The sequence below is a fragment of the Watersipora subatra genome, chromosome 3 (assembly GCF_963576615.1).
Source record: "Watersipora subatra chromosome 3, tzWatSuba1.1, whole genome shotgun sequence".
Classification (NCBI taxonomy): domain Eukaryota; kingdom Metazoa; phylum Bryozoa; class Gymnolaemata; order Cheilostomatida; family Watersiporidae; genus Watersipora; species Watersipora subatra.
In genome coordinates, this window is record NC_088710.1 from 62,224,514 (window position 1) to 62,249,718 (window position 25,205).

General features: G+C 36.7%; 1 protein-coding gene across 2 annotated transcripts; it reads right to left on the reverse strand.

Moving 5' to 3' along the window:
* Positions 1–605: 605 nt before the first annotated feature.
* On the reverse strand, positions 606–25,118 carry LOC137389948 (WD repeat-containing protein 75-like). Of its 2 annotated transcripts, none has more exons than XM_068076145.1 (16): positions 24,993–25,118; positions 24,051–24,180; positions 19,743–19,808; positions 16,635–16,764; positions 15,107–15,216; positions 14,753–14,958; positions 14,386–14,639; positions 13,013–13,203; positions 8,262–8,446; positions 7,612–7,781; positions 6,466–6,726; positions 6,262–6,348; positions 5,808–5,965; positions 2,402–2,611; positions 1,994–2,091; positions 606–808 (listed from the first exon to the last, which is right to left on the reverse strand). In XM_068076145.1, exons 1-16 carry the CDS (start codon positions 25,079–25,081, stop codon positions 619–621), a joined length of 2,535 nt encoding a protein of 844 aa, XP_067932246.1. In that variant the 5' UTR covers positions 25,082–25,118; the 3' UTR covers positions 606–618. The 2 variants fall into 2 exon arrangements, with proteins under 2 accessions (XP_067932246.1, XP_067932247.1); XM_068076146.1 differs by having other exon boundaries at positions 15,092–15,216.
* Positions 25,119–25,205: the final 87 nt, after the last annotated feature.

The window sequence follows — 25,205 nt, forward strand, 5'->3', positions numbered from 1 at the left end:
TAAAAACAGATTACTTGATCATTATCGTAAACACGCTTGGCAGGGTTGTATTAATTATATACTACTGGCTTAAATAACAATTATACATTTACTTGTATACATGTGCTGGTGATAAATAGCACAGATACCATAATAGATGGCTGTGTAGTGCTGACCTGATGCTAAAACCAATTTCACCTTTTCAAATGTAGCACAACTCCAAATCACCTTGATGATAAATTAGATGATAAATATGTATGTATTTGTTACAAAAGTTGCAGGCAGCAAAAATAGGCAACCTTCTATTGCTTAGCAGGTCTCTCAGTGTTGTAGCATTAGGTTGGTGTTGCGTTAAGGTGGGCTACACCTTGTTTGATGACACTAGCAGATGATATAGCTGTATTTTTGGTTGGTGATATATCGATAGGTGTACCATTCGATTTAAAAAGTGAGACTATGTAAAAGGTAATTGAATCTATAAGCAGTGGAACACCATGTTAAACAATGGGTAGCACTTTTAACGGTTACATTACAGTTGTGCTATATGGGTTTACCAATTTGTGATGTGACAGCATGTCTCTGATATCAGCTGTACATAGAATAAATGTAAATATAATACATGCTACACCCAAATATTGATCATGTTTTTTGCCAAGCTGAAAACTTGATGATGTCAGATTTTTTCAAAGGTCTTCTATCTCCCACAGCTGTTGGTGTTTTCTGCTCGGTTGCAAGTTTTTTCTTACTGTTTGCTTCGCTGTCACTCTCCTCTTCACCTTCAGAGTCGTGATCTACATCCATCTCTGCATCAGAAAGGTCTGCTTCGTCTCTGCAAAGTCAATCAGACCATTAGTTATAGTGAAAATATATTAGTTAGCTACAAGGTTAGGTTAAACTATGGAAGGCCAAAGCACAGGCTGTAAGATGTAACCTGAGTTGAGAGGGTACCTATTTGAGGTACCACAGCTGTAGTGTAACGAGTGTCAATTTGGACTCGGAAGTGGAAAGTGATGTTAGTTAACCATATGAAGCTTGTACATCTAGTAATGACCGCTACCTACCTACATGTATATTGAGCTGCACACAACTTGTAATAATGGCTACTCACACGAAGCTGGCCCAGGTTGTAACATAACGTAATTGTTTGACAAACAATTCCTCTAATATTAAGATAAATTATTCTTATTCTTTGTTCTGAAATTGAATATCCTCTAGACTGACTGTGTTTCAGATACTCCTCTGAATAGGCCACCAAATGAAATTTTAAGGCTTTTAGTCCTAAATAACACAAGTAGGACAAGCTCCTGTATCTTTCATTGAGGCACATGCACTCTACCAAGCATACCAGCACACTCTGTTATGTCTAATGAGAACATAAATTCAACAGAGCCGACCATATCATAGAAGAGTTAAGTCTTTCGCTGCTGCGCTAAAATCGCTATGCTGACCAAATTAATTCAAACGGATTTTCGGAAATTTGATAAACCACTAGTTTTTATGCAATATCTCGAGAATAAATGCATTTTACAGTAAAAAAATCTGTATCTTATTCCGAACAGAAATCACTACAGTAGAAGTATAATACTGTTTAGCGAATTCCACTCTCGCAAAATTTCTGACGCTTCTTTGCATTGAATGAATGCATTTGTTCAAGGCAAAGAAGGTGGATTTCTTATTGCCATGATGATAGCGATCTGATTTTTCCGTTTTGAAAAATGATTAGGAATGGAATTACTGAGCAAAAAGATTTTTGATTGGTTGCACGTGATTGGCAACAAGGTTGTTTTGTTGGAGACAAAATTTGATTGGTCTAGCTTATGTGCAGGCTTCATAATGAAAAGAAAAGTGAAACCCTATCAATAAGTACTTTGGTCTGTACTATTACCGCGATAGCCTATACATCAGCTGACGGCAGCGAAAGAGTTAAATTCACTCTTTACCGCAGTACGCACAGGTTCATGTAGAGAGAATTCATTTCTCAGTGATATCAAGTGCAAAGTGGTAATTGCCTCACCTTGAAGGTTTAACATCTTTATCCAACAGGAGAGCGCTTAGAAAGGCTCTACAAAGTGTGCTCATTGAAGGCATAGCGATGCATGAAGTCTCGCCAACCTGCAAGGATTAAAATTTCATTTACATCGCATACCTCATCCACTCCTGTCTAGCTATGTACCTTCTTCTATAATCATGATCAACTGTTTGAAGAGAAAACAAAAATTCATGAAAATTAGATATTCGGCAATCAGTCCAACTGACACTGTTATACCTCTGAATCATAGACAGTAGTTGCCATGCTCATGGACATGATAATATTAACAAAGTAGGACATGATAATATTAATAAAGTAGGACATAATAATAGTAACATGAGCAAGTATTGTTATATTGTATATTGTATTGTTGAACGAAACTAGAAAACAGACCTGTTTTACGATCTTAGCAGCAGCGAGGCCTTTTTGACTATCAACTGCCTGTATAGACTGCTCCTTCTGGACGAGGTGAGCGGTGAGGAGGTTTGTGAGAGGTGTCACCTTCTTGTAATTGCTGGCAATTAGTCTATGTCCTGCCTGCTCTACACTTGGTGTAACATCAGAATGAAGCGACACGTCCCGGTCCCTTACCACTAGAATTGCCTGGTAAAACAAGTCGGTAAGACTTATTCCATGTAGGGACACACTGACTTGAAACAAGTGCATTAAAAAAAATCGCAGAAAATTGTGGGAAGGCAATCAAAATAGCTGAGCACCTCTGGATAAAAGCCAAAAATATAACAAATATATAAGGAATACTTGATCTATTATATACATCTAATAATTGATCTTGACAGGCTGTGCAACTGATAATGGTGAAGGCATACAAAATAGCTTACCTACGTACATGTATATGTAATTATTAAGTATTCATATTTACCATAAAACCCTTATTTGAACATCATGGCCCTCTATTTCTCAACCCTTCCCATATTGTGGCGGTCAAATAAATGTGGCATTTAAATAGAGCCTGACGTTGTATTTTTCAAATTGCTTGGCAGAATTTTGGGAAAACAAATTTTACCCTTTTAAGGGTGCATCGATGGTGCCTTTATTTTGCACTCTCCTTCCGGTGGAGCGACGTTACTCCTTTCAGATACAAGAAATCTAACTTACCTTCAACTTGTCGTAGATCTCTAAATAAATATGCGTGGGGAAGCCGATAAATATCTCTAGCAGTTGATATCTATCGCTTGCTATGAACTTGAAATGATATTATAGCCTGTGGCCTGCTTTGCAATTTGTTGGAGCTTTCAATGTTTATTTCATTCTGAATTTGAAGGCATACTTTTATTTTATAACTATATTTAACAATGTTGCATTACAGCTCATTGCACTCATTGATATGTTTGCTACAGTTTGCAGCCAAAACTGGCTTTTTATGTGTGACATCAGTGGAGTTATGAGCATCAATCCATTGTAAGCCGAGTTGAAATAATTGCAAGGATGCTATCAAATAATAGGTCATAAATCTGCAAATTGTTAAATTATATAATAATCCACTAAATGCTACAAATATATGTTCAAGAACAAGTGACATATACGAACCAAACTTATAATACTCGCAGAAACAAAAATTAACATTTTTGAAACAAAAATATTTTCATCGCTTGCTCGGCCAGTTGCGTTCTGATTGTTGCTTTCGGTGGAATGAACATCTTCTTGCTGTTCAATACCTTCCACAATGTCTTCCAGCCTAAACTCTTCTCTGCACTGCTAAACCAGTCAATATTAGCTTCAAAACAATTTTTTAGCAAAGCAAAACTGTTACATGTTGTATTTTGCACAAATAATGATAAAATTTTAGCTGCGTTTGCGATAAGCATAACTTCCAGCCTAAAACTAGTCGTTCATATACCATCGTAAATGTAAACCGTTTTTCACATATGAGCGCATTGAACAAGGAACTACTATTATAATAATTAATAATAATATAATTATAATAAGCCTGATACAGTTATTAATTATTTCTATGGTGTTGCTTTTCAAAGTTTTAACGAAAAGAATGAAAAGCTTTGGAGTCGAAAAAGGAACTTCGATAAGACCAGAAACAACGAAAGAATTAATTGCTATCGATGTAGCCGAGTCATTATTAGTACGATTTTGTTGACACTTTTCTACTGATCACTTGCTATTATGGGTTCATAAAGATCAAAGAATGTCAAAGTGGCGGTCAAATGAAGGCAGAGTTCAATTAAAGGGTGGTGTTTTATTTCCCAACCCTTTTCCTTTAGTGGCGGTCAAATAGAGGTTGCGTACAAATAAAGGCGGCGTTCAACTTGAGGTTTTATGGTATACAGGCTGCAAGATATATATACAGGCAAACTCGGATAACTCAAACTTCACTGGTCTGAGTGAAAGTGTTCGAGTTATCAGAGCGTTCAAGTTATCAGAACACTGTCACAAGTCCATGTATTTATTAGTAGATACATGTACATATACAAACTATATATAAATCAAAAACATAGATGGCTTGTTGCAAATTAAAAGGCTTCTAATGTAAATTTTAAAAATTTTTATCAGAAAGTATAGAGGTTTTTCCATCACATGAGATTTGTTTGTTGTTTCAGGTAATGTGACTGCCAGGACATTTTCAGATTAAAATTGGCAAAACTTGATCGCTGCTGAAATGCTCAAAAGAAAAGACATCTTTTTCTTTAGAGTGTTTTAACCAAGATCAATTTTGCCGATTTTTTTAAAAGTTTATCTGAAGGTTACCTCGCTTTTTCTTGCTTTCGAAGGGCCATCGCTAAGCGAATGTTTGGTGAAATTTGATTTTTTTGCCAACCTTTAGAAAAGTCGTTAATGAAAATATTTTGCCGATGATGGTAATAACGATGCTCAAAAACTCCTAAAAGTTGAGGTTTATCTCCATGGCTCGGAATAAAGTGATATTCTAACTCGAACAGTTTTTTGCCCAACAAACTTTTTCGGCAAAAAACTGTTCGAGTTAACGAAGTTGAGGTCGAGTTATCTAAAGCAATTTATCATTGCGTGGAAACAGACCAAACAAATCCGTTTGAGTTACCGTACTTTTCGGACGATAAACCTCACCCCTATATAAGCCGCATCTGCTTTATTTTCCAAAAAACGATAATAAAACAATACATAGGCCGCACCTTTGTATAGGCTGCAGAACTCAGGACGGTGCTTTTTAACACGGCAGCAACTTTGCTGTTTAAAACGGAACAGTGCTTAACGGCATTGTTTCGTATTAACCGACACTTTTTAACCTAGTGCCTAACGGAACAGTACTGTTAGGCATTGTTTCGTTTTTTATTTCACAGCTAAAGGCGCACTAACCGGTGACTCCAGTTAATGCGCCCTAGCGGTGAAAAGAAAAAGCCACAGAATAGCCACACCCTTATATAAGCAAGCCGCATGGCTCAAATCATCAGAAAAAAGTAGCGGCTAATAGTGCGAAAAGTATGGTAACCATGTGTTCGAGCTATCCGAGGGCGAGTTATCCGAGTTTGTCTGCATATATATACGCTGCAAATATATACATGTATATATATATATATATATATGTCTTGCAGTATATATATACATATAAACTGTCATTTTATAAGTATGATATATCTATGATCATTTTATAAGTATGATGTATATACAAGTATATATATCATACTTATACAAATACATAAAATATAAAACATGAACTATGCATATACTACACTAAATATATATGCATATACTGTGTCAAATATATATAACAAATCTTAGTACATATAATACATTAAATTGAACATTTATACAGTTGTTACCGCGAATACGACATAGCGTAACTTTTTCATACCCCTTTTACGGTGCTGAGGTAGAGGCGGTCCTTGACAGAACTGAGGCTGGTCATAGGGCAAGACTGCTTTGTAGTAGCAAAGGCAGCTGATGCAACGTGATGGGCGTAAAGAGGCAGGTCACACTGATGGAACTCTCCAGAACAATTGAAGAGAAAACCTGCACAAAGAGCAATAACAGTTATGTACTATGTGCTACCAGTTTCCATGGATTGTTAGAGCTGAATCTCATTCAATACTACAAACAAATCGATCTAACCGCAATCTAATGGTCTACTATTAGAACTAGGGAAAAATATTGTAGGTACACAGTTTTAGCAAATGTTTGCATGTTAGGTGTTTGCATATTCATAATACAACAGAAAAAGAATTGAGGACAGCACTTTTTTGTTAATAACCGATCCGTCACCTAGATTTAAACTAGCAAAATAAATATATAAATAAAGCTGACCTTACCTGTCTTGTTTGAAAAGGCAGCAATTGTGGTTCCTCTGGGATCCACAGCTAACACATTACAGTTAGAGATAGGCCAAGCCTGCTTTTCTGTAACCAAAGAATAGTCCAATGAAAATTAAGAAGGCATGACGCAATGTGCAAGTACCCATGTAATCTTGTAACAAGCTGTATATCTGTAAGTCAGGGTGGACTGAATATACCTACCTGAATAATCAAGGAGATCCCAAATGATTATAGCGGCAGAAGTGGTGACTGCAATATAGTTAGCTTCAGTTCCATGACAGAACTGAAGGGCAGTCACCTTGGCTCCCTGATCCAATGTTGTACAAAGATAGTTCTCCAATGGGTCCCACAGAGTCAGTGTGTCACCAAAGGCGACGGCGAGAAGAGAACCATCATCAGAGAAGCTAGCGGCAGAGCAAGGTCTGTCCTTATAATAACCAGTAGAGTCCACCCTCCAGCAACCTGCGTAACCATTATCTGTCCAGCTTGTCATTGTTACCACATTCCCACACGAAATCACATGCTGGTTTCAAACATACGACGCTTTCAAATTCCATATGCGTACCCCAAAATAATCTTTAAAAAGGTTACCAACACTGTTCGAATACCGTTGGTTGCGTCGTTGACAGAAATATAAAACTAATTATTTATTCACTAGTATTTTAACAGCCTCAAAAAGAGTACACAAGCAACAGTCATGACGAGTAGTTCCTTGAATAACATCAGCTGACAGGAAATACCAGAGGAGCAAATTTATTGCTAATAGCTTTTTAGTTTTATCTACTGCTACAAAAGCGTGAATGAAAGGTTATCAGACTTACCCTTCGTGTGCAAGACATGTTCATATTATCAACTTTATCGAAGACAGTTTTAGTTTTTTCACAAGCAAATGTTCACAAGCTCTTCCCCATACTTTATTGCTGCTGCCAAAAATTTCTTTAAAATACTAGATTTTTCACGAGATAATAGGATTTCGACATAGAGCCCAATAGTTACCAATTTCCAAATATCGAATACTTCTGCATTGAACGGCGAATATCATAATGAATGTAAGCTTGGAGAACTCCTTAGCTCCAAAATATTGTCTAAACGATGAACATTCGGATAGCGCGCATGTTTACAGGATGGAAACGTCGTACAACAAGTAGGGGTCAACAAAATTCTTTTGATAACAAGACTTTTGATGACAAGTATGAAATCTGAAAGAACGCATAGATATTACTAACATACGTATTTCATTTCCCGTATTTCTGCTTACAAACAGTTAAGGTTAAATAATTTTGCATAGATTATTTATAAATATAGCATACGATTGAAGAATAAATATACCGATAGATCATTTCTAACCTTTGTCTGCAGAAACCTCTTCCAGAGTCCAGAGTTTGAACTTTTTATCATCTTGTCCGACAGAGACAAGCATGGGCAAAGCTCCGTTGCCCTCATCACTCATAGGAGCAAAAGCGATATAAGAGACAGCGCCCTGGTGCGGTGTGTCTACATCAGTGTTTAACACATACCTTCAAATCAAAAAATCGCACAAATATAGCATTCCAACACCTTAGCCTGTGTTTCTCATTCAAGTATTCGTGATAGACCAGAACATCATTTCTTCACCTGCCTAGACATGACGAGACAATGTTATTCATGTATTTTTCTATGTATGAACATATCCAGCAAAAGACACGAGCTTAAATTGATATTCGTAAATATCAATTTGAAGTAAATAGTAAAGTAGCAGAGAATAAAAATGAATAAAAACAGTAAAATAAAAAGAATAACAACAGACAGCAATATGATCTATGCCTAGCATGAAAATATATTTCTATGCAATACCTCATTACTGTAACAGAAGAATTGAGCATATTATTTTCATGTCATGTTAAAGGTATTTAAAGCTTAAACCTGAGGCTAAGCTGGGTGAATAGCAGCTAGTCATAAGGACCAATCAGCTGGTTGAGTCATGCATAACCTCAAGTAGTACCACAGGCAGCACTTACGACTTGCTGTCGGTGTCCAGATACCAGAACTTCATCCTGCACTGTTCCGAGTAGGAGCCTGTCCAGCGCTCCAAACTCACCATCCAATTTCCAGCCGGTGAGAAGCAGATACGCTCTATGCGAGTATAATTACTTTGTCTGCTGAGACTCTCACCGGAGAAGTAGTTCTGTGCCACTATGTCGAGCTACAAATACACTAGTCATAGAGTAACCATAGAGTAACCTTAGACTGGTGAAATTATCTTATGTCGGTAGGTGAGACGGTGCAGAGACACAGAGTCATTGTTAGCCTAATACTCTACCTCAATGCTACTTATATTGCTACTCATTGCGATATTTGATAGATCTTCAGCTATGGACCATGTTCTGAACCAAAACGCAGCAATAACTTCTACGCTATACACATGCTGATGATTGATTACCTGAGTTCCTAAACTAGCGTAGATGGCTGTAATCACATTTAGCCTCAGCAAACAACTTGTAAATTGCATTCAATGTCTTAACACTCCTATGCTAGAGATTGTCAATGTTGAGAAGACATGTTGGCTGAATGCCAGTAATCTAGAGATATCATAGCACCCTATAAACCGCCACATTCATGCATGACCTGGCTGCGCTGCAGCAGTAAACCAATTTCAAACACAGACAGGATATTATGAATTAATGCTGACAAGAATACAAATTATATATGTCAGTATTAATGTAAAACAAATACATGATTCCTTACACAAGTGTTGAAGGATTGTAATTTGATTTATACATTTATAAGTTTTATACAAAAAAGCATAAAATATAAGCATAAAAAGTTTGGAAAGATCAATTCTCCTTCAGCGAAATTCAATGTTTTAATCAATAGATTTCTAGCTCCTAACCCAACTTGGAAGGCAGGGAGAGCCTATTAGCTATAGTTTAGACTGTTTGCTCAAGTTACTTGTTCTGTTGAAGTTTATCTGGCAAGTTCATAGGTAAACATCTGGTAATCGATTATGAATACAACAGAACAAGTGTTAAGGGTAGTTTAGTGAGATGAGATTAGACATATCAAGATTAGACAGATCAGCAATACTAGAATACACTGATATTGAAGTCTCGTGACATCGTAATTAACAGCTACTCAATATACAGTGGACGCCCGTACAATGTAAATAATCCGTTCCGGGAACGTTATAGAGATTTTCCGTTCAATGAACTGTAAATTTCGTGTAAATAGCCTAATCCATTCCATGATCTCCCCTAAGCTCACCCTTTTGGCCAATTAAATTAAAAGAATTCGAAATTAAAAGAAATGAAACATAATTTCTTAATTTAATGACTGAATAGTAACTATGGTATTACTTGTTCGTCATTGGTTGGTATTATTTTTCTTTGTACTATTTAAATCACTCACGCTTAGTTTAGAGTTCATGAGTGCAGTAATTTTACAGGTGAAGGGAGTGCACACCTTCAATGTCACTGAAATGGATTTGTAAAAACTTTTTGTACGACAAGGTCTTTGCTGCAGAGAAAAATTGTATGGCTAAAATAAAGTAAAAAAATAGATACCTCGGATATACCGATATGCAGTTTTCTCTCTCTCGAAGGCGACAAAGGAGAAAATGACACTTTCGAGGCGAGACTCATTATTCAAATAGAATTTGAGAACTTTGACCGACTTCCCACTTTATGTTATATAAAACTTCTTACATAATACGATGGATTTTACATAAATTCTTTAAGTTCAGCAAAATTCATGAAAAGTTCACATTGTATGTGCATCTATTGTATAGACATTTCCATAGAGCTATTCACAACTCTCAACAGAACAGTTGGTATTTGTAATTTATATGGCTGTTAACTGAATCTAATCTATACAAATATATGTACTTCTCCAAGTTTTTCGTCTGTTTTCTGTCGTCTGTCCTTCGGTATGTCCAGCTATAGCTAGTAAAATCTCGGAATTAAAATTTCACGCCTTGGTGAATTTGAGCTCACGGAGATAGCGTTCCCAAGTTTTTTAACCGCAAGCTCTACCACTGAGCTACGCCAGGCATATTAACCAAATACATTATCATATACTGTATAAGCCTATAGGGTATGCACACACTAAATGACGTATTATTTCAAACTATGAATTCTATAAACTCGATGCAAAACGAAGCTTTTTTGCGTTTTCATGAACTTACATTTTCGGCTTTTCGTAAGGTTCAATTGCTAAATTGCAATGAAGGTCAATACTTTTCACGCTGACAATTGTATATTTCGAGTAGGAATGGCCTCTACATTCTCTCACAGTTCAGTCAGACAAAGACAATCCAATATCCCAATTTTACATTTGTAGCAGTGTCGAGAGGTACCAGTATCGTCGTATTCAAAGTTTTGATGGATAGTTTTTGGTGGAACAATAACCTTTTTTACACAGACACCTCTATGCAAGAATTGTTATTATTAATTAAACATATTCAGGATTTTTATTTTGTTTTCTCCGCTCATATTAATTGTATCATTATCGAATCCTTTTTTTATTGTAATCATAGCAAAACAGACTTAATTTAGCAATTACTTGCTGATTATTTCACATTTACATGTAGATTTAAACCCTTTTATAGTCGTTTTATTTTTTAAAATTTATTTGACTTTCACAAAACATTTCCTCATGTTATGAAGTTTGAAAGTTACAGTTGTTTGACAAAGTTTGAAAACCTCTACAGTTGATTCTATTTTCTCTCTTAATTTATTTCAACTACACAGAACGCTTTTCTCATGATATGTAGTTTGAAAGTTAGAATGGCAAATGTTGTTATATGTTAAATACAAATCAATTTTCTGACCATAGACTTGTTAATTACCCAGGCAACGCCGGGTGGCACAGCTAGTACATTTTATATAACTTTACACCTGAGATGCGAGTCCGCTGCAGAGTCAATTACTGTAATACCCTACAGGATGAAAATATTCGTTAGTCATAAAAATTCGCGATTTCGCGAACAGTCAATCCCGCGAATTATTAAATTCAGTGAATAATTAGTTCTGTTTTTAATCACAAGAGAGAATAACTACTGCATCAAATTGAAAACTAGTCGCTAGCCTAGTTTTTAATGTAAATATTAAACGTATTTGAGTTCCAAAACATTTTTAAAATCATTGCCTGAGCTTTGAGCTAACACCATTGCCAATGCATCACATTTATTTACAAAATTATTCGAGGTTGTCACAAGATATGTAGGATGGCGTCATCGCGAAAATAGCCGCTAGGCAGAAGTACTAAACGTAGCCGAGTTCCAAAACTTCTTTAAAATCATCGCCAGGCTTCAAGCTTTATTGCCATTGCGTCAAACTTTACAAAATTATTCAAGGTTTTTACAAGTTATTCGGCATGGCTTCGTCATCGCAAAAAATCTCTCCTAGCCTTTTTACATTGAAATCAACTCCATCAATCTCTAATACCGAAGTTGAGGACGATCATGATTCTGATCTGGACATTATGGTATGTATTTGATTTGCAGTGCAGATAAATTTTTTCATAATCAACTGCATTAGTTAATTCTTTTGTTTAAAAACTGATGGCTTTCATCAAATACTTCAGCTATTGTTTTTGTACTTCCTCAACACTCATTAATATTTTTTCTTTTTTGTGTTTACTGCAGATTGAGAATGAAACAACCTACTCCGATTACGAAAACTAGAGACAAGTAGGAATATTGGCAGAGAAGCAACCAGTCAACCTAGACCCCTTCATCGACAACAACTCCTTGATATCGCTGCAGTAAACATGATTAAATTATATATTTGATTTCATGTATAGATATATTATAATTTATTACAAACTTGAGTGTACAATTAAAATATTTCAAATACAAATAAAATTTTACAAGCGATGAATGGAGTAAATATAAACAGTTTAGTCCATATGGCGGTTGTCTATCAATAAAATTAAACTGGTACTCTTGATATGTGAATACTAGCGTGTAATGGTGCTTTCTGACTAGTTATTTTGGTAATAGCAGCTCTGTCGCTGTCACTGTCTTGGGTAGGTGTTGAAGGCGATTCTCTCGCTACTACATGGCTGGTAAGGAAGTTATCATCAGAACTCTCCTCGTGGCTTACTATTGCAAAGTTCTGCCGGTTGGCCAAAGATTTGTGCTCGTAAAGGCGTTTTTGTTCCTTTTTTAAAAACAGATATATTCTTCTCGTAAATAGCTGCGGTCACTTCAACCTCAACTTCCAGACCTCCCTGAATGATTGGTGATCTTCTAAGAATGACATCTACCACCCTTGCAATCATTGTTTTTCGGTGTATGATGAAAAATCTCTCTCACACTAAAACAAATAATGAAGTGGTAGGGATGGAAAAAATAAGTATTGCGTTTTACCGAAGAAACAAAGTAAAATTCAACTAATTTAGTAAATGTAAAAAACTCATTACTTACCATAAGTTGTTGGCTTATCAAAGGCCTCCAAAGCGATGAATATTCGTGAAAACCTCTGGACGCAGCAAAAATTGTTTACCGTAGCTTAGCATGATCGCCTCGCAGTTGTAAGCTAATACAAACCGGAACACGCGGTGTGCGCATGCGTAGGAATAACTCTATTACTAGCCGCAATAGAGTTAACTTTTCCTAGAGTGGCAGTTTTCAGCCGCGAATAAATTCATCCTGTAGGGTAACTAGAAACAACTCAAACATTGCCAGCATCATTGATGATACATGTAGAGCAACTATGGAAACATGCTAAAGTTGAACAAGCCACAAGAGAATCACTCAACTCTCACATACATTATAAAGCAGAGAGTCCTGCTCCAGGGAAAAGAACTGAATGTGTCCGGGAAGACCATTTATGACTAGAGCATCGGATTGCGGATCAAAGTTGACGCCAGCGGGATAGATGCAGTTATCCTGGCTAAGGTAGTCCCTGGTGAGGCCTTGAAACACTTGAACCACTATCCAGTTTCGTATAACCTTCACAGCTGCAAGGTAGTCCAAAAATAGAATAAGTACCACACTTACTGGTGACCAAGTACCAAACTAACAACTTGGTAAACATGTTCAAGGAGAAGACAACACGATAAAAAACTGTTAAAGAAAAATTAGAACGCTTTTAAAAATTATGCTTTTAGGGTTATGCCCCTGATATGAACAGTTATGATCACAATCTAAATGCCCTTAATGCTGAGGAGCTAAATGTGTCACTAGATATTTGATGTTTAAAATGCCCAAATTGTATCTCCAATCTACCTGACCATCCAGTACATTCCTAATATTCCAAATTGTATCTCCAATCTACCTGACCATCCAGTACATTCCTACTATTCCAAATTGTATCTCCAATCTACCTGACCATCCAGTACATTCCTACTATTCCAAATTGTATCTCCAATCTACCTGACCATCCAGTACATTCCTAATATTCCAAATTGTATCTCCAATCTACCTGACCATCCAGTACATTCCTACTATTCCAAATTGTATCTCCAATCTACCTGACCATCCAGTACATTCCTACTATTCCAAATTGTATCTCCAATCTACCTGACCATCCAGTACATTCCTACTATTCCAAATTGTATCTCCAATCTACCTGACCATCCAGTACATTCCTACTATTCCAAATTGTATCTCCAATCTACCTGACCATCCAGTACATTCCTAATATTCCAAATTGTATCTCCAATCTACCTGACCATCCAGTACATTCCTACTATTCCAAATTGTATCTCCAATCTACCTGACCATCCAGTACATTCCTACTATTCCAAATTGTATCTCCAATCTACCTGACCATCCAGTACATTCCTACTATTCCAAATTGTATCTCCAATCTACCTGACCATCCAGTACATTCCTACTATTCCAAAAAAACCGCTACACCTCATAATGGACACCAACACCTTGCCAAATTACGTTAAAAAACAGCTTTATGCAAAAAGAGCTTTTTCCTTCAATACACATAATTTATTTTACTAGCTTTTGTTTTTTTGTCTCCCGGTCTAATTTGTTTACAACGACACAGACCAGTCATAACAAAGTTCATTTCTGTCTATCTAGACTCTAGAGCATTGGAGCAATTTTCACCAATAGATATGGTCAAGTTCAGAAGAACTGCATCACAAGGTATGTAGGGCAGCCATAAAATATACGACGATGCCTACAATTGTCAAGATGAGAAGTGATGTAGAGTGAGTTATCGAGTGAGGTGGTTATGTGGGAGACGGACGCTCCCAACCTCGGTAGAAACTCGCGCTGACTTTTGTTGCCATAGGAACCATGAGGCCACTTGACAAGTACGGACTCGTGTCCCCCGCTTAACAGGAAGGATCCTTCCGGAGTGTAGCTGAGACTGAGCACGGGTAGAGAGTGCCAATGTATCCACGTATATACAGCCTTGTTGGACAGAACATTGCTCCTGCAAACAAAGTAATTGAGATTTCTAAAAGGAAACATACATACGCATCTACATGAATGTTAAGGCAGTATTCCATATACACGGTTAAAGCATGAACTAAACCTCTAACCCACCATATGCTGATCTTTCCATCAGTGTGACCAACGGCTACACAGTCCTCTGTAGGATGCGCTGCCAAACACTTGAGCTTGGCGAGACATTGCTGCACCTCTACCTGACTATCATCCTCTTTGACCCAGTGCCAGTAAGTCTTACCACCACCTGATAGCTTCGTCACAGAGAACTTTTTAACAGTGGTGAGTGACGCCAAGAAGGAACCCTGCAGGTAAGTGGCAAGTCGAGAGGATAAAGTGCAAGGGGACATAACTCACAATGTCGACATAGCTACATAGGGCATAGAGACATAGCTAAAGAAAAGTAGTGTTTAGCTAGCGACAGTGGAAAGCAACAACCCCTAAATTCATTACCTGACCACCAATAGAGAGATGAGATGGCAGGTGATGCATGTCCTTGACAACAAGATCAGCTGATGACCACCGCTCCATCATCACACTCTGCTTCATCAGTTTGTAGCTGCCTACAACACAAGTACAAATGTGATTAGGAATTATCTTATTGATCAAAGACAAAGGCTGAGGGCGAAGACACAAATGCGCATTGATAACAAGATTCTGATTAGGTCTTTGTGGTTTCTACTCCAGATTATTTGAGGAAAATGATAAAAAAAAAGAAAAATTAATTTGATGCCGATTACTGCAGAGGTTAATTTAGCAGTTAAAGGTTGACCTGCAACAAAATTCCCATTACAGTTATTTGATATCAAAAGGTTCACCATGTTGTACTCTGTTGTGTTGTAGGTACCAAATATGTGGGAATGTGATTACAAGCTCTTAAAAGCTAAAAAACGAACAGTTAATCGCAGCCACACGAGACCGCTGTAGTTTGGATTCTCTTTCCAAAACGGCTCAAATGGGATGTAGTTGTGGGAGATGGTTTCTGTTTACACTTTCATGCAACCTCGTTCGTCGAAATATTTTCACAAATATACTTCACGCATTCAATAAAACCATGTCTATTGTTCTTATGCGTCTGTTTTATCATCATTGTAATGCTGTAACTTTTAGCACTGATATCTTATGACTTACCGTAAAAACTCGTTTAATTTTTTAACCTTAGCTCGAAAGAGTACATATCATTGTCTGATAATCATGACGAGCCTGTTGGTCACCTGTGATAATCGACAAGTGCTGCAGAAATTATTTGCGAAGTATTGGGTCACATGATCAGATTATGACTTGATTAGATCAAGCCGAAACAAAACTGTAAAGTAGCGAGCATCTATATTTGATACGGGGTCTTCGGTAAAACCGAAGTGTTTGTCATAAACTAGCGCTGTGATAAGTTTTATATCGAGCTTTTTATTGGCCTTTCAATTCACGTGAGAACATCACGTGACAAGACAATAACCAAACTGTAATGACTACGTCAGAGAAATAAACAGATTCCAATCTACGGCGGCTTTTCGTTTTTGAGTTTTTACGATCTTCTAATCACATTTCCACATATTTGGCACCTACAACACAACAAAATAAGACACGGTGAATCTTTTGATACCAAATAACTGTAATGTGAATTTTCTTGCAAGTCAACCTTTAAAGAGTTCTGATTAAAGGTTAAAGGCTAAAGGTTACTACACGTAGGTTTTTGAAAAACTGTAAAAAGTAGGCAGCAAAGCAAACAAAAACAAATGTTGTAATAGACACAATTTTATCAATGTCATTTCAGCACCAATCTGCAAAATGTTATTTGAGTTTTCCGCGAAGAATTCAATGAAAAAAATTTCCATGTAAAAATAAAACCTTTGCCAGTTTAACAATTATCAAAATTTTAGGCAGATGCTAACATATAAGAAGAGGATATAGACATAAAGGTTAAAACAGACAACATGTAGAAGTTGAGTAGCTAGTAATGCGAAACCAAAGAGACTAGCGCTACCTGCTGCGTGACGAGTTGAATTTCTAGAAGATGACATCAAGTAGAGGAAATGTGACTTGTCGCCGGGCAATGGGATGATGCGATGTATAGCTGTGCAATGTTTATCGTCAGCACACACAGGAGTGGTGACCTGCAGTTGACAAACAGAAACAACAAATACAAAATGTACAGAAAATGGAATGTGAAAAAAGACACAAGCTATTATAGCCAGGTATAGTGGGCATAATTGGTCACTTGAGACCTCAAACATTATTGTTAGGACTTGGTATATTTTGTAGTAAATGAATGAATTAATTTGACCATTCTAATAGACACCATCCGATATATATTAAATATATTGTGTAATAAAATATATTTTATCAATAAAAGCATAAGATTGAGGTGTCAATTACTACTGTCTGTATTCCGCCTCTCACTAAACTCATAACAATGTCAAGCATTTAAAAGCAAGTGTGACACAGAAACTCTAACAACATGTGCAGTAATAACTTTACCATGCTTGAATTTACGCCAAAATCAATTATAGATTTGCCTCCCTTGGTCTGCCATTTGCATTACAGGTTATTAAGAAGTTGATGACATGGCATTTCAATTGCTGACTCTACGATATATTATTTATGGGTGCATGGTAAAAAAACTAATTTTTTCATATTATAGCGCAGTTGAAAATAAGTGATTTTCATGAGCTGTTTTAATTAGGTTTAATATTTAATATAGTTTGATAAAAACAAGAGAAAAATAAACTATTACTACACTTAAGCTGACTTTCAAAACGTCGCAACAACAATATTATATACAGTCAAACATGAATAACTTGCCCATGGATAGCTCGAACACATGGTTAATTCGAACGGTTTCTTTGGTCCGTTCCCACGTAATGATAAATTGCTATAGATAACTCGAACTCAACACTGTTAATTCGAACTGTTTTTTGCCCATCGGCTACCGAAACGGTTGTTATCGCTTTAGAAAATCACTTTATTTCAAGCCAGCCATAGAGGTAAACCTCAACTTTTCGTAATTCATAAGCGTCGTTATTACCACCATCAGCAAAATATTTTTGTCAACGACTTTTCTAAAGGTTTGGTGAAATTGGATTTATACCAAACATCCGCTTAGCGATCGCCCTTCGGAAGCGAGGTAAAGTGAGGTAATCTTTGCATAAACTTCAAGAAAAATCGGCAAAATTGATCGTGGGTAAAACGCTCAAAAGAAAAAGATGTTTTTTCTTTTGAGCATTTCAACAATGATCAAGTTTTGCCAATATCAATCTAAAAAACGTCCTGGCAATAACATCACCTCAAACAACGAGCCAATCTCAAGTGATAGAAAAATCTCTATACTTTTTGATAGAAACGTTTTAAACTTTACATTCGAAGCATTTAATTTAAAACAAGCCGTTTGTGCTTTTGATTTATATTATAGTTTGTATATGTACATGTATCTACTAATAAATAAGTAAATACATGGACTTGTGACAGTGTTCTGATAACTTGGACGCTCTGATAATTCGAACACTTTCGCTCGGTCCCGTGAAGTTCGAGTTATCCATGTTTGACTGTATATTGCTAATATTGTAAGGCTGCAGGTCTACATGAACTTAATGTAATCCTTTGCAATAAATATCCTAATTATATTACTAGTAAAATTTGCAATGCATATCCTAAAAATCATGAAGAATGACAACATCGCTATACTTACTGCAATAGTAGGACTTTTCAGGACAAATATTAAGCTATTTACTGTGAATAAAGATGCTCAAAGGCCTTGGACAACAGAAAATGACCCAGTAATAAATTTATGTGTGAAGCATTACATTTTTCAGTTAGTTCAGTGAATAGTCGACAATGTAACTATAATGTCAAGACTTCTTCATTACCATGTGTTACTACTGTGTACAGGGGTGCTGAACAATAATAAATCATTTCATCATGCCAATATATTGAAATTACTCTTCAATATAGTAGAGTTGACTGTACAATGCGTAGCCTGCACTGCTGTCCCACCTTCTTTAGCCTATGAGATGTGAACTAGCCTTTGTCCTATGTAAACCTTGGGACTAATGTACCAGGTCTCCAGATAGTAAAGCTATCAAAGGGGGTAACAGCAACAAGCCTATGCATTTTGTATATTACTTCAGGACAAAAACTATGTTCTGATGATGAGTAAATTCCTCATCAAACAATTTATAATAGTTGTTCGTCATACTTGCATGAATAGTAGCGCAGGTCAAGGCCAAACATGAATTATTGTTGATATAATCATATAAGTGTTTATGTACTCAGCTACGACATTTAATACTTGAGTAGTTACTTATTACTTTTAATACGGTAACTTATTACTGCCTTATTGTCTCTTGTCTAAACATCTTCTAGAACATTCTTTAAGATATCTTAACATTTATTAGAAAAACCAAACGCTAATGCAGCATTAGATATGGATGCGTGTAGTTAAGCTTTGCTGATTTTCCAGCTATTGCAATAATCATAATATTGATAGTATTGATAAAGAGTGGCATCCAATAGACTTGAATTATTTGTCATGCACGCATATGTGCAGTAGCATAGGCCAATGATCAACACGAATTATGTCTTTGTGATTATAATATAGATAATAAACTAACTCATAGAAATTGATGGTATGAGCAGAGGGACGATGTGCATCCTTCTAATACAAGGCCAGTTGTGAGCGCATCAGCGTGACATGCAATTTTTAAAAAACTTACTACTAAGGTATTAAAATCTTGTGTGTGCTGCCATCTATTAATGTGGGAGAGTCAGCAGCAGAGTTTAATATTATTTTATGATATGTTTTATTTGTATCAAACTTGTCAAAATATTACAAGAACAACACATGTATAATCTCCCACCTTTAGCTTTCTAGAAATATAATAGCCAATGATTTTTTACAATTTATGTTTACATGTAAACATTGCTGCAATAGTGTCACATGCCATCACATATGTAGATATGGCTGCAGAAGCTCTAGACTGAGACTTACACATTAGTTTGACCTATATAGACTTACACATAAGTTTGACCTATAGAGACTTACATATTAGTTTGAGCTACAGAGACATACATATTAGTTTGAGCTACAGAGACTTACATTGATAGAAACTCCATCTTCAAAATTCCACTTTCTAAGTGTACCATCTGCAGAACAGCTGATTACCTACAAATCCCAAAATTAAAACATTTATCGTTTTGTATGGTGGATTTATTGCTTGTCTCATAGCGCAGCAGCTCCAAAATAAAAGAATGCAATAGTGCCAACACCAGTGCACAAGTGAAAGAATTTAAATTGCAAGATTTCGCATGGGTGAATTTTACTACTGTCACAAGAGATGTGTGACAATGCTTCATGCAGTAAAAATTTATTGGATGCATCAATGTCGTATCTGTTTTCAAGTACACTGATGAATGCGGAATAACACAGAGAAAATCGTTTTGTATATATGCGAATGCTTCCACACAACCTACAAAAAACATCACTAGCTCAGTTTATTATGTTTGTGGCAAAAATATTTGCATGTTATGTATAACCAAAAGGTTTGGCACAATCTGATCCATTTATAGTAAAAATACCAACTGTTGTATATGTGTGTGTCTGCCTCGTACCCGTTCATATTGCAGGACCTTAGGTTACGAATGCCAGTCTGGCATTGAGAGGTCACACCCCAAGTACGTGGACCTATAAGAGTCGACCATGTGGACGGTTACGAAACTATATAAGCATGTGACAGATTGCAAACAAAGCACTTCCCTTGTGGAACATTTGGTGAGTGTATATATATTTAACGCGGCGCAGTCGGCAGGATCGCTGCTGCGTGTTTGATAAAAATGATTAGTGTTTGTGCTGTGATACTTGTGGTGTTTAGTATTTTACAGGTACTATACCTCGTGGTAAGTGTTTCGTGTGTGGTTTCAGTGCTTCAGTGTTTACAGCGTAGCTGTGCTAATTGAAATTTTGGTGGTGCTTTTAACACTTGTGTGGTGTTCGTGTTGTTTCGTGTCATGCATCAATTATGGCGTTTAATTTTAATGAGTTTCCCTTGTTAAAATTGGATGGTAGTGACGTTAATGGTTCATGGAAAGGATGGTTTGATAGTTTCCAAATTGCTGTGGAAATGGTTGGTATGAAATTGGGTAAGGATGAAGACGGCAACGATAAATTTAGTGGCCATAAGAAACTTCTTGCATTATCACATGTAATAGGTAGTAATGGTAGAGACACGGTAAGTTTTGTTGGCTTTCATATGCAGAATGAAAATTCTACTTAGGCAACTAATGCTACAAACGGGATTAAATTGGAATGATTTAACGGATACTTTGATGGCCAGATAACCCGTCCGATGATCTGATGCCATATTGCAAAGTGCTAGATGTGAAGCTAGTGAAATCAGTATTTAGGATATTTCAACAAAAGCTCCTAAAATTAATTTAAAGTGAGAGGAGCCAGTCATTATTCAAGTTCTGATTCAGGTGCTTGCGAAAATGTTGAAATTAACAGAATTTCACAAAGGCAACGTAAAGGTTATTACGATGAAAGGTCTAAGAATAAATACTCTAGCAAAGAGAGTAGAAATTCTGGTTATGAGTCTAAGTATGATCGTTGGAGCAGGTGTAGAGACTCTAGCACAAGGATGTCAAACTCAATTGTACAAGGGGCCAACATTCAAAACACAATCTAGGTCGTGGACCAAGCAGGATAAACATTTATTGAACACAATAAAACTAAATGTTTTTGGAACATAAATATGGATGAAAACAGACAGGAATATCATTTTGAAACAAACTTCAGGATAAATTGATTCGAGAAGTACGCAGCAAGGCAGCTGAAGCGTTGCATTATGGGATCTGCAGTTCTGTGCAGTATTATGCAATCAGCGGTTCATATCGATGGGCCACAAATAACAATAATGTAAAATGATATTGCGGATCAGATCTGATTACAAGGTGGGTCGGATGTGGTCCGTGGGCTGTGAGTTTGACACATGTGCTTTAGCAGGTCTTCAAGAGACTCTAGCGTTGATTGGTATAACCGCAATTGGCGTGTCAAGTCTAAGGATGGACGGCCACCTAAGAGTGTTGGTGAATGTTACAACTGTGGCAGTAGAGATCACAGGCTAGGTAGTTGCCTTGCAGCTAAATTTTTTGTATGCAATAGGAAAGGCCATACTAGTATTGACTGTAAAAAAGACGGCGCCGAGGATACTTGGAAAAATGGATATAGATACCACTACAACAAAAGTAGTAGGGAATGTGATCGGAGTAGAGGCAAAAGCACTGATAGAAGGGATAGAGATAGTACACGTTCTTACTACCCAAATAAAAGTGTGAGGTTTTCATCTGCAGGTCCTAAATGACTAGATAATAAAATGGTTAAGACCTTGAAGATAAATGGTAGTGAAGTGGATTTCACATTTGATACGGGTGCTGATGTTTCTACTTTGACTTGGTTTGAATTTGAAAGTGCCAGACCGACACCTTTATGGTGCTGATGGCTAGAATCTAAAAGTTATAGGGTTTAGTAAAGTAAATATGGAGAGCTCATATCATACTACTCCGTTGCCATTTGGGTCCACCCCATAGTGAGCTTGTTTGGCAGGATGGTAAGGTCTAAATTGGCTATGCTACGATGGTCAGTTTGAGGAATTAAATAAGTCTCGTATAAAAAATTTAAAATGTAGATGTATAAATGTACATATTATGGTTTCAGATACTTTACTGAGCTCTTTTATATACTGTTATTTGTTGCCTCTGGTGGAGAACCTGAACACGGGGATCTGCCTGGAGACACGAATGGAGCAGACAGCCACAGGAGACAGCCAGCTAAGAGTACCGGCCAAGCTGGTAAAGAGACTAAGAAGTTTAAGGGAAAGGCCAGACAGATCTATGGCAAGGAAGGTAGACTGTTTTGCGAGTTTTGTGGTTGTTCTAGGGATTACTATGTAATTGATTACCCTAGCAACTATTGTAGGAAGTGTGGCGGTAAAGGACACTGGTCGAAAGAGTGCACTGTTTCAGTCTGCAGCTACTGCGGCAAGGTAGGACACCTGATGACCCAGTGTCAGTTTGGAAGAGCGTTTTTTATCTGAAGGGAAGGAAGCTGCCGGAGTAGAGAAGAACCAGCCCCAGCTCTGACAGAAAAGCCAACACCAGCTCTGACAAAGCCTTGGCAGTGCCTAAGCCCAAGGTAGCCAACCGCAGCACCAGCTAAGCGGTTGCGGCAAGCAGTTCCAAGGTAAGGCGACCTGTGGTCGATAAGATTCAGTTTTTTAGGAGAACTGGTTTATGTGTATGGAACAGTTTCGATACATCCCAAGGGAACATTCGCAAATAAAAGGTACATTCATTCTACTTGCAACATCTCTTCCTTGAATGTGTTCAGATTTTGAGCTTGTGTTTGGCATGACGTCAATTTAACCAACTTGAAAAAAAGACATGTTGTATATACGTGGATCTGCCTATTACCCGTTTGTATTGCAGGACCTTAGGTTACGCATGCCAGTCTGGCATTGAGAGGTCACACCACAAATATGTGGACCTGTAGGAATTGACCGTACGGACAGCTACGGAAATATATAAACATGTGACAGACTGCAGACAAGGCGTTTCTCTTATGGAACATTTGGTGAGTGTATATATTTAACACCAATAACGTGGAAGTCCAAAGTGGAAATACAAATAGTATTGCTTATTACTGTATGATAAGCAAAGCATCCACAGTAACAAGTTACCACCTGAAATAAGGTGCCAAAGACCGATGGGAAGCAGTTTTCATCAAAACCCAAGGTTTCACAACAGGTGAAGGCTTGGTCTTTAACATAAACAGTAATCACGATCATAACACTGCAGATCAATATTTACATAATTTTTCTTCTTATGCCTAAAATATTATGTTCCAAATAGGCTAACTTATGAAAAGGATTTGGTCAAGCGCAGGACCAGAGACTGAGCATCTGTTAGGTGTAATGTTTATAAAATCAGCAAACTTTTTCTTATGGTGACCTTCACTTTGATGTATTACTCGGCGATGATATATTTTGTGTCAGCATTAAATGGAATGCACAAATGCCTGATTCCGGTGTCACCTACACAAACATATACTAAGCGTTGTTGCCTTGTATTATTATATCCTACAAAACAGATATCACATTTACACACTTACGTATGGTAAGTTGAAAAAATTCTCTTACTGTGCCCAAATGAAATCTCTACACAACATACAACCCATGTTCACCAATTTCAAAAAATGCTGAAGGTTCAGACAGTTGTGTTGGTAATCTCTATGCAGGTAAACCAGCAACACAGAGTTCCTACATGTTCATATTTATTAATTCTTGACAATTCTGCAATAGGTTAATGCTATGTTCAAATATAACAAATTATAATGCATTGAAATCAGACCCACCTGAAACTGGTTTGATGGATTGAATGCTATGCTGGTAACCAAGTCACTATGTCCCTTCAAAACATGAACAACCTTCCCCGTCAGAATAGAATAAACTTTTACATTGCAGCCACAGCAACACAACAAGTATCTGTAAAAGCACATAGTGTATATCGCATTACTATTTGTAATGATCACTACCTAAAATAAAACATAATTTCTCACTTTTCCTTCATGCTTTAAAGAACTATGAGCCAGCCTAAATCTGTTACCATATACACCAGGGTTGAAAAAAAATCATGATTTTTTTTAAAAATCAGATTGTTTAAAAATTTAAATCAGATTTTTTTATTTAAATCAGATTTTTTTATTTAAATCAGGTTTTTTTGAAACCATCAATTACAAGCTTCTTTTTTTTATAACAGCTAACATAATATTATTTTATTGAACTATGCCACATGATAACATTAGCAACATAACAAAACAACTTTGCATCACTTTAATTTATTAAAAGTTGTATCTATTTTAATTTTAACCAAGTTGGGCAGTTCATATTTACAGTAGACCTCTATAAGTCCCAATTTTTGACATGAAAAAAATCAAAATTGATTTTTTAGGATGATTTAATCAATGATTTAAATCATTTGATTTTAGTCTGCTAACTCTGATATACACAAAACCTAGTTGTTTTTTTATGAAACGTAGTAGTGAGTCGGTTTCACCATGTTTATGCTTTGTAACATGAGCGGGCCGCTTCATATTCTATGACGAATATTGTAGTTTTTAATGCAAATCAAGTTAAGCAGTTGTCTATTGAAAAAAAATGAAAGCTAAAAACCACAACGTTTTTTGACTCATCTTGACAAGTGTACGCGCTGGCCCCGCGCTGGTAGAAGTGAAACAATTTGGAATCAAGTTCATTACCTGCATGATTAGTAGGCATAATGGCATAGCGCGACTTACCTGTTATCTTTTGAAACAATAGGAATATATGTGTTTATACTGTCTGCTATCGTCAGCTGTGCTACTAAATCAATATTTTCTGCCACCATGGCTAGCAAATTAATTGCTAGCCACCTCTACAATAGAACGGCTAATATTATAATATGGGTAAAAAGAACCACGGACTTTCACTAAAGAACTCTAGCACGTGAATACGTCAACGCACTGCTAAAG

Bases quoted from the DNA above. Each gene is read 5' to 3' on its own strand.
- LOC137389948 (XM_068076146.1), bottom strand. From the start codon at position 25,081: ATGGTGGCAGAAAATATTGATTTAGTAGCACAGCTGACGATAGCAGAC. The intron at 14,959-15,091 runs GTTGTTGCTTTC...ACTTACCTGCAG, and splicing joins GTCAGGTAATGAATTTAGGG to GGTTCCTTCTTGGCGTCACT. The intron at 6,727-7,611 runs GTTAGAAATGAT...ATGGTTACGCAG, and splicing joins AGAGGTTTCTGCAGACAAAG to GTTGCTGGAGGGTGGACTCT.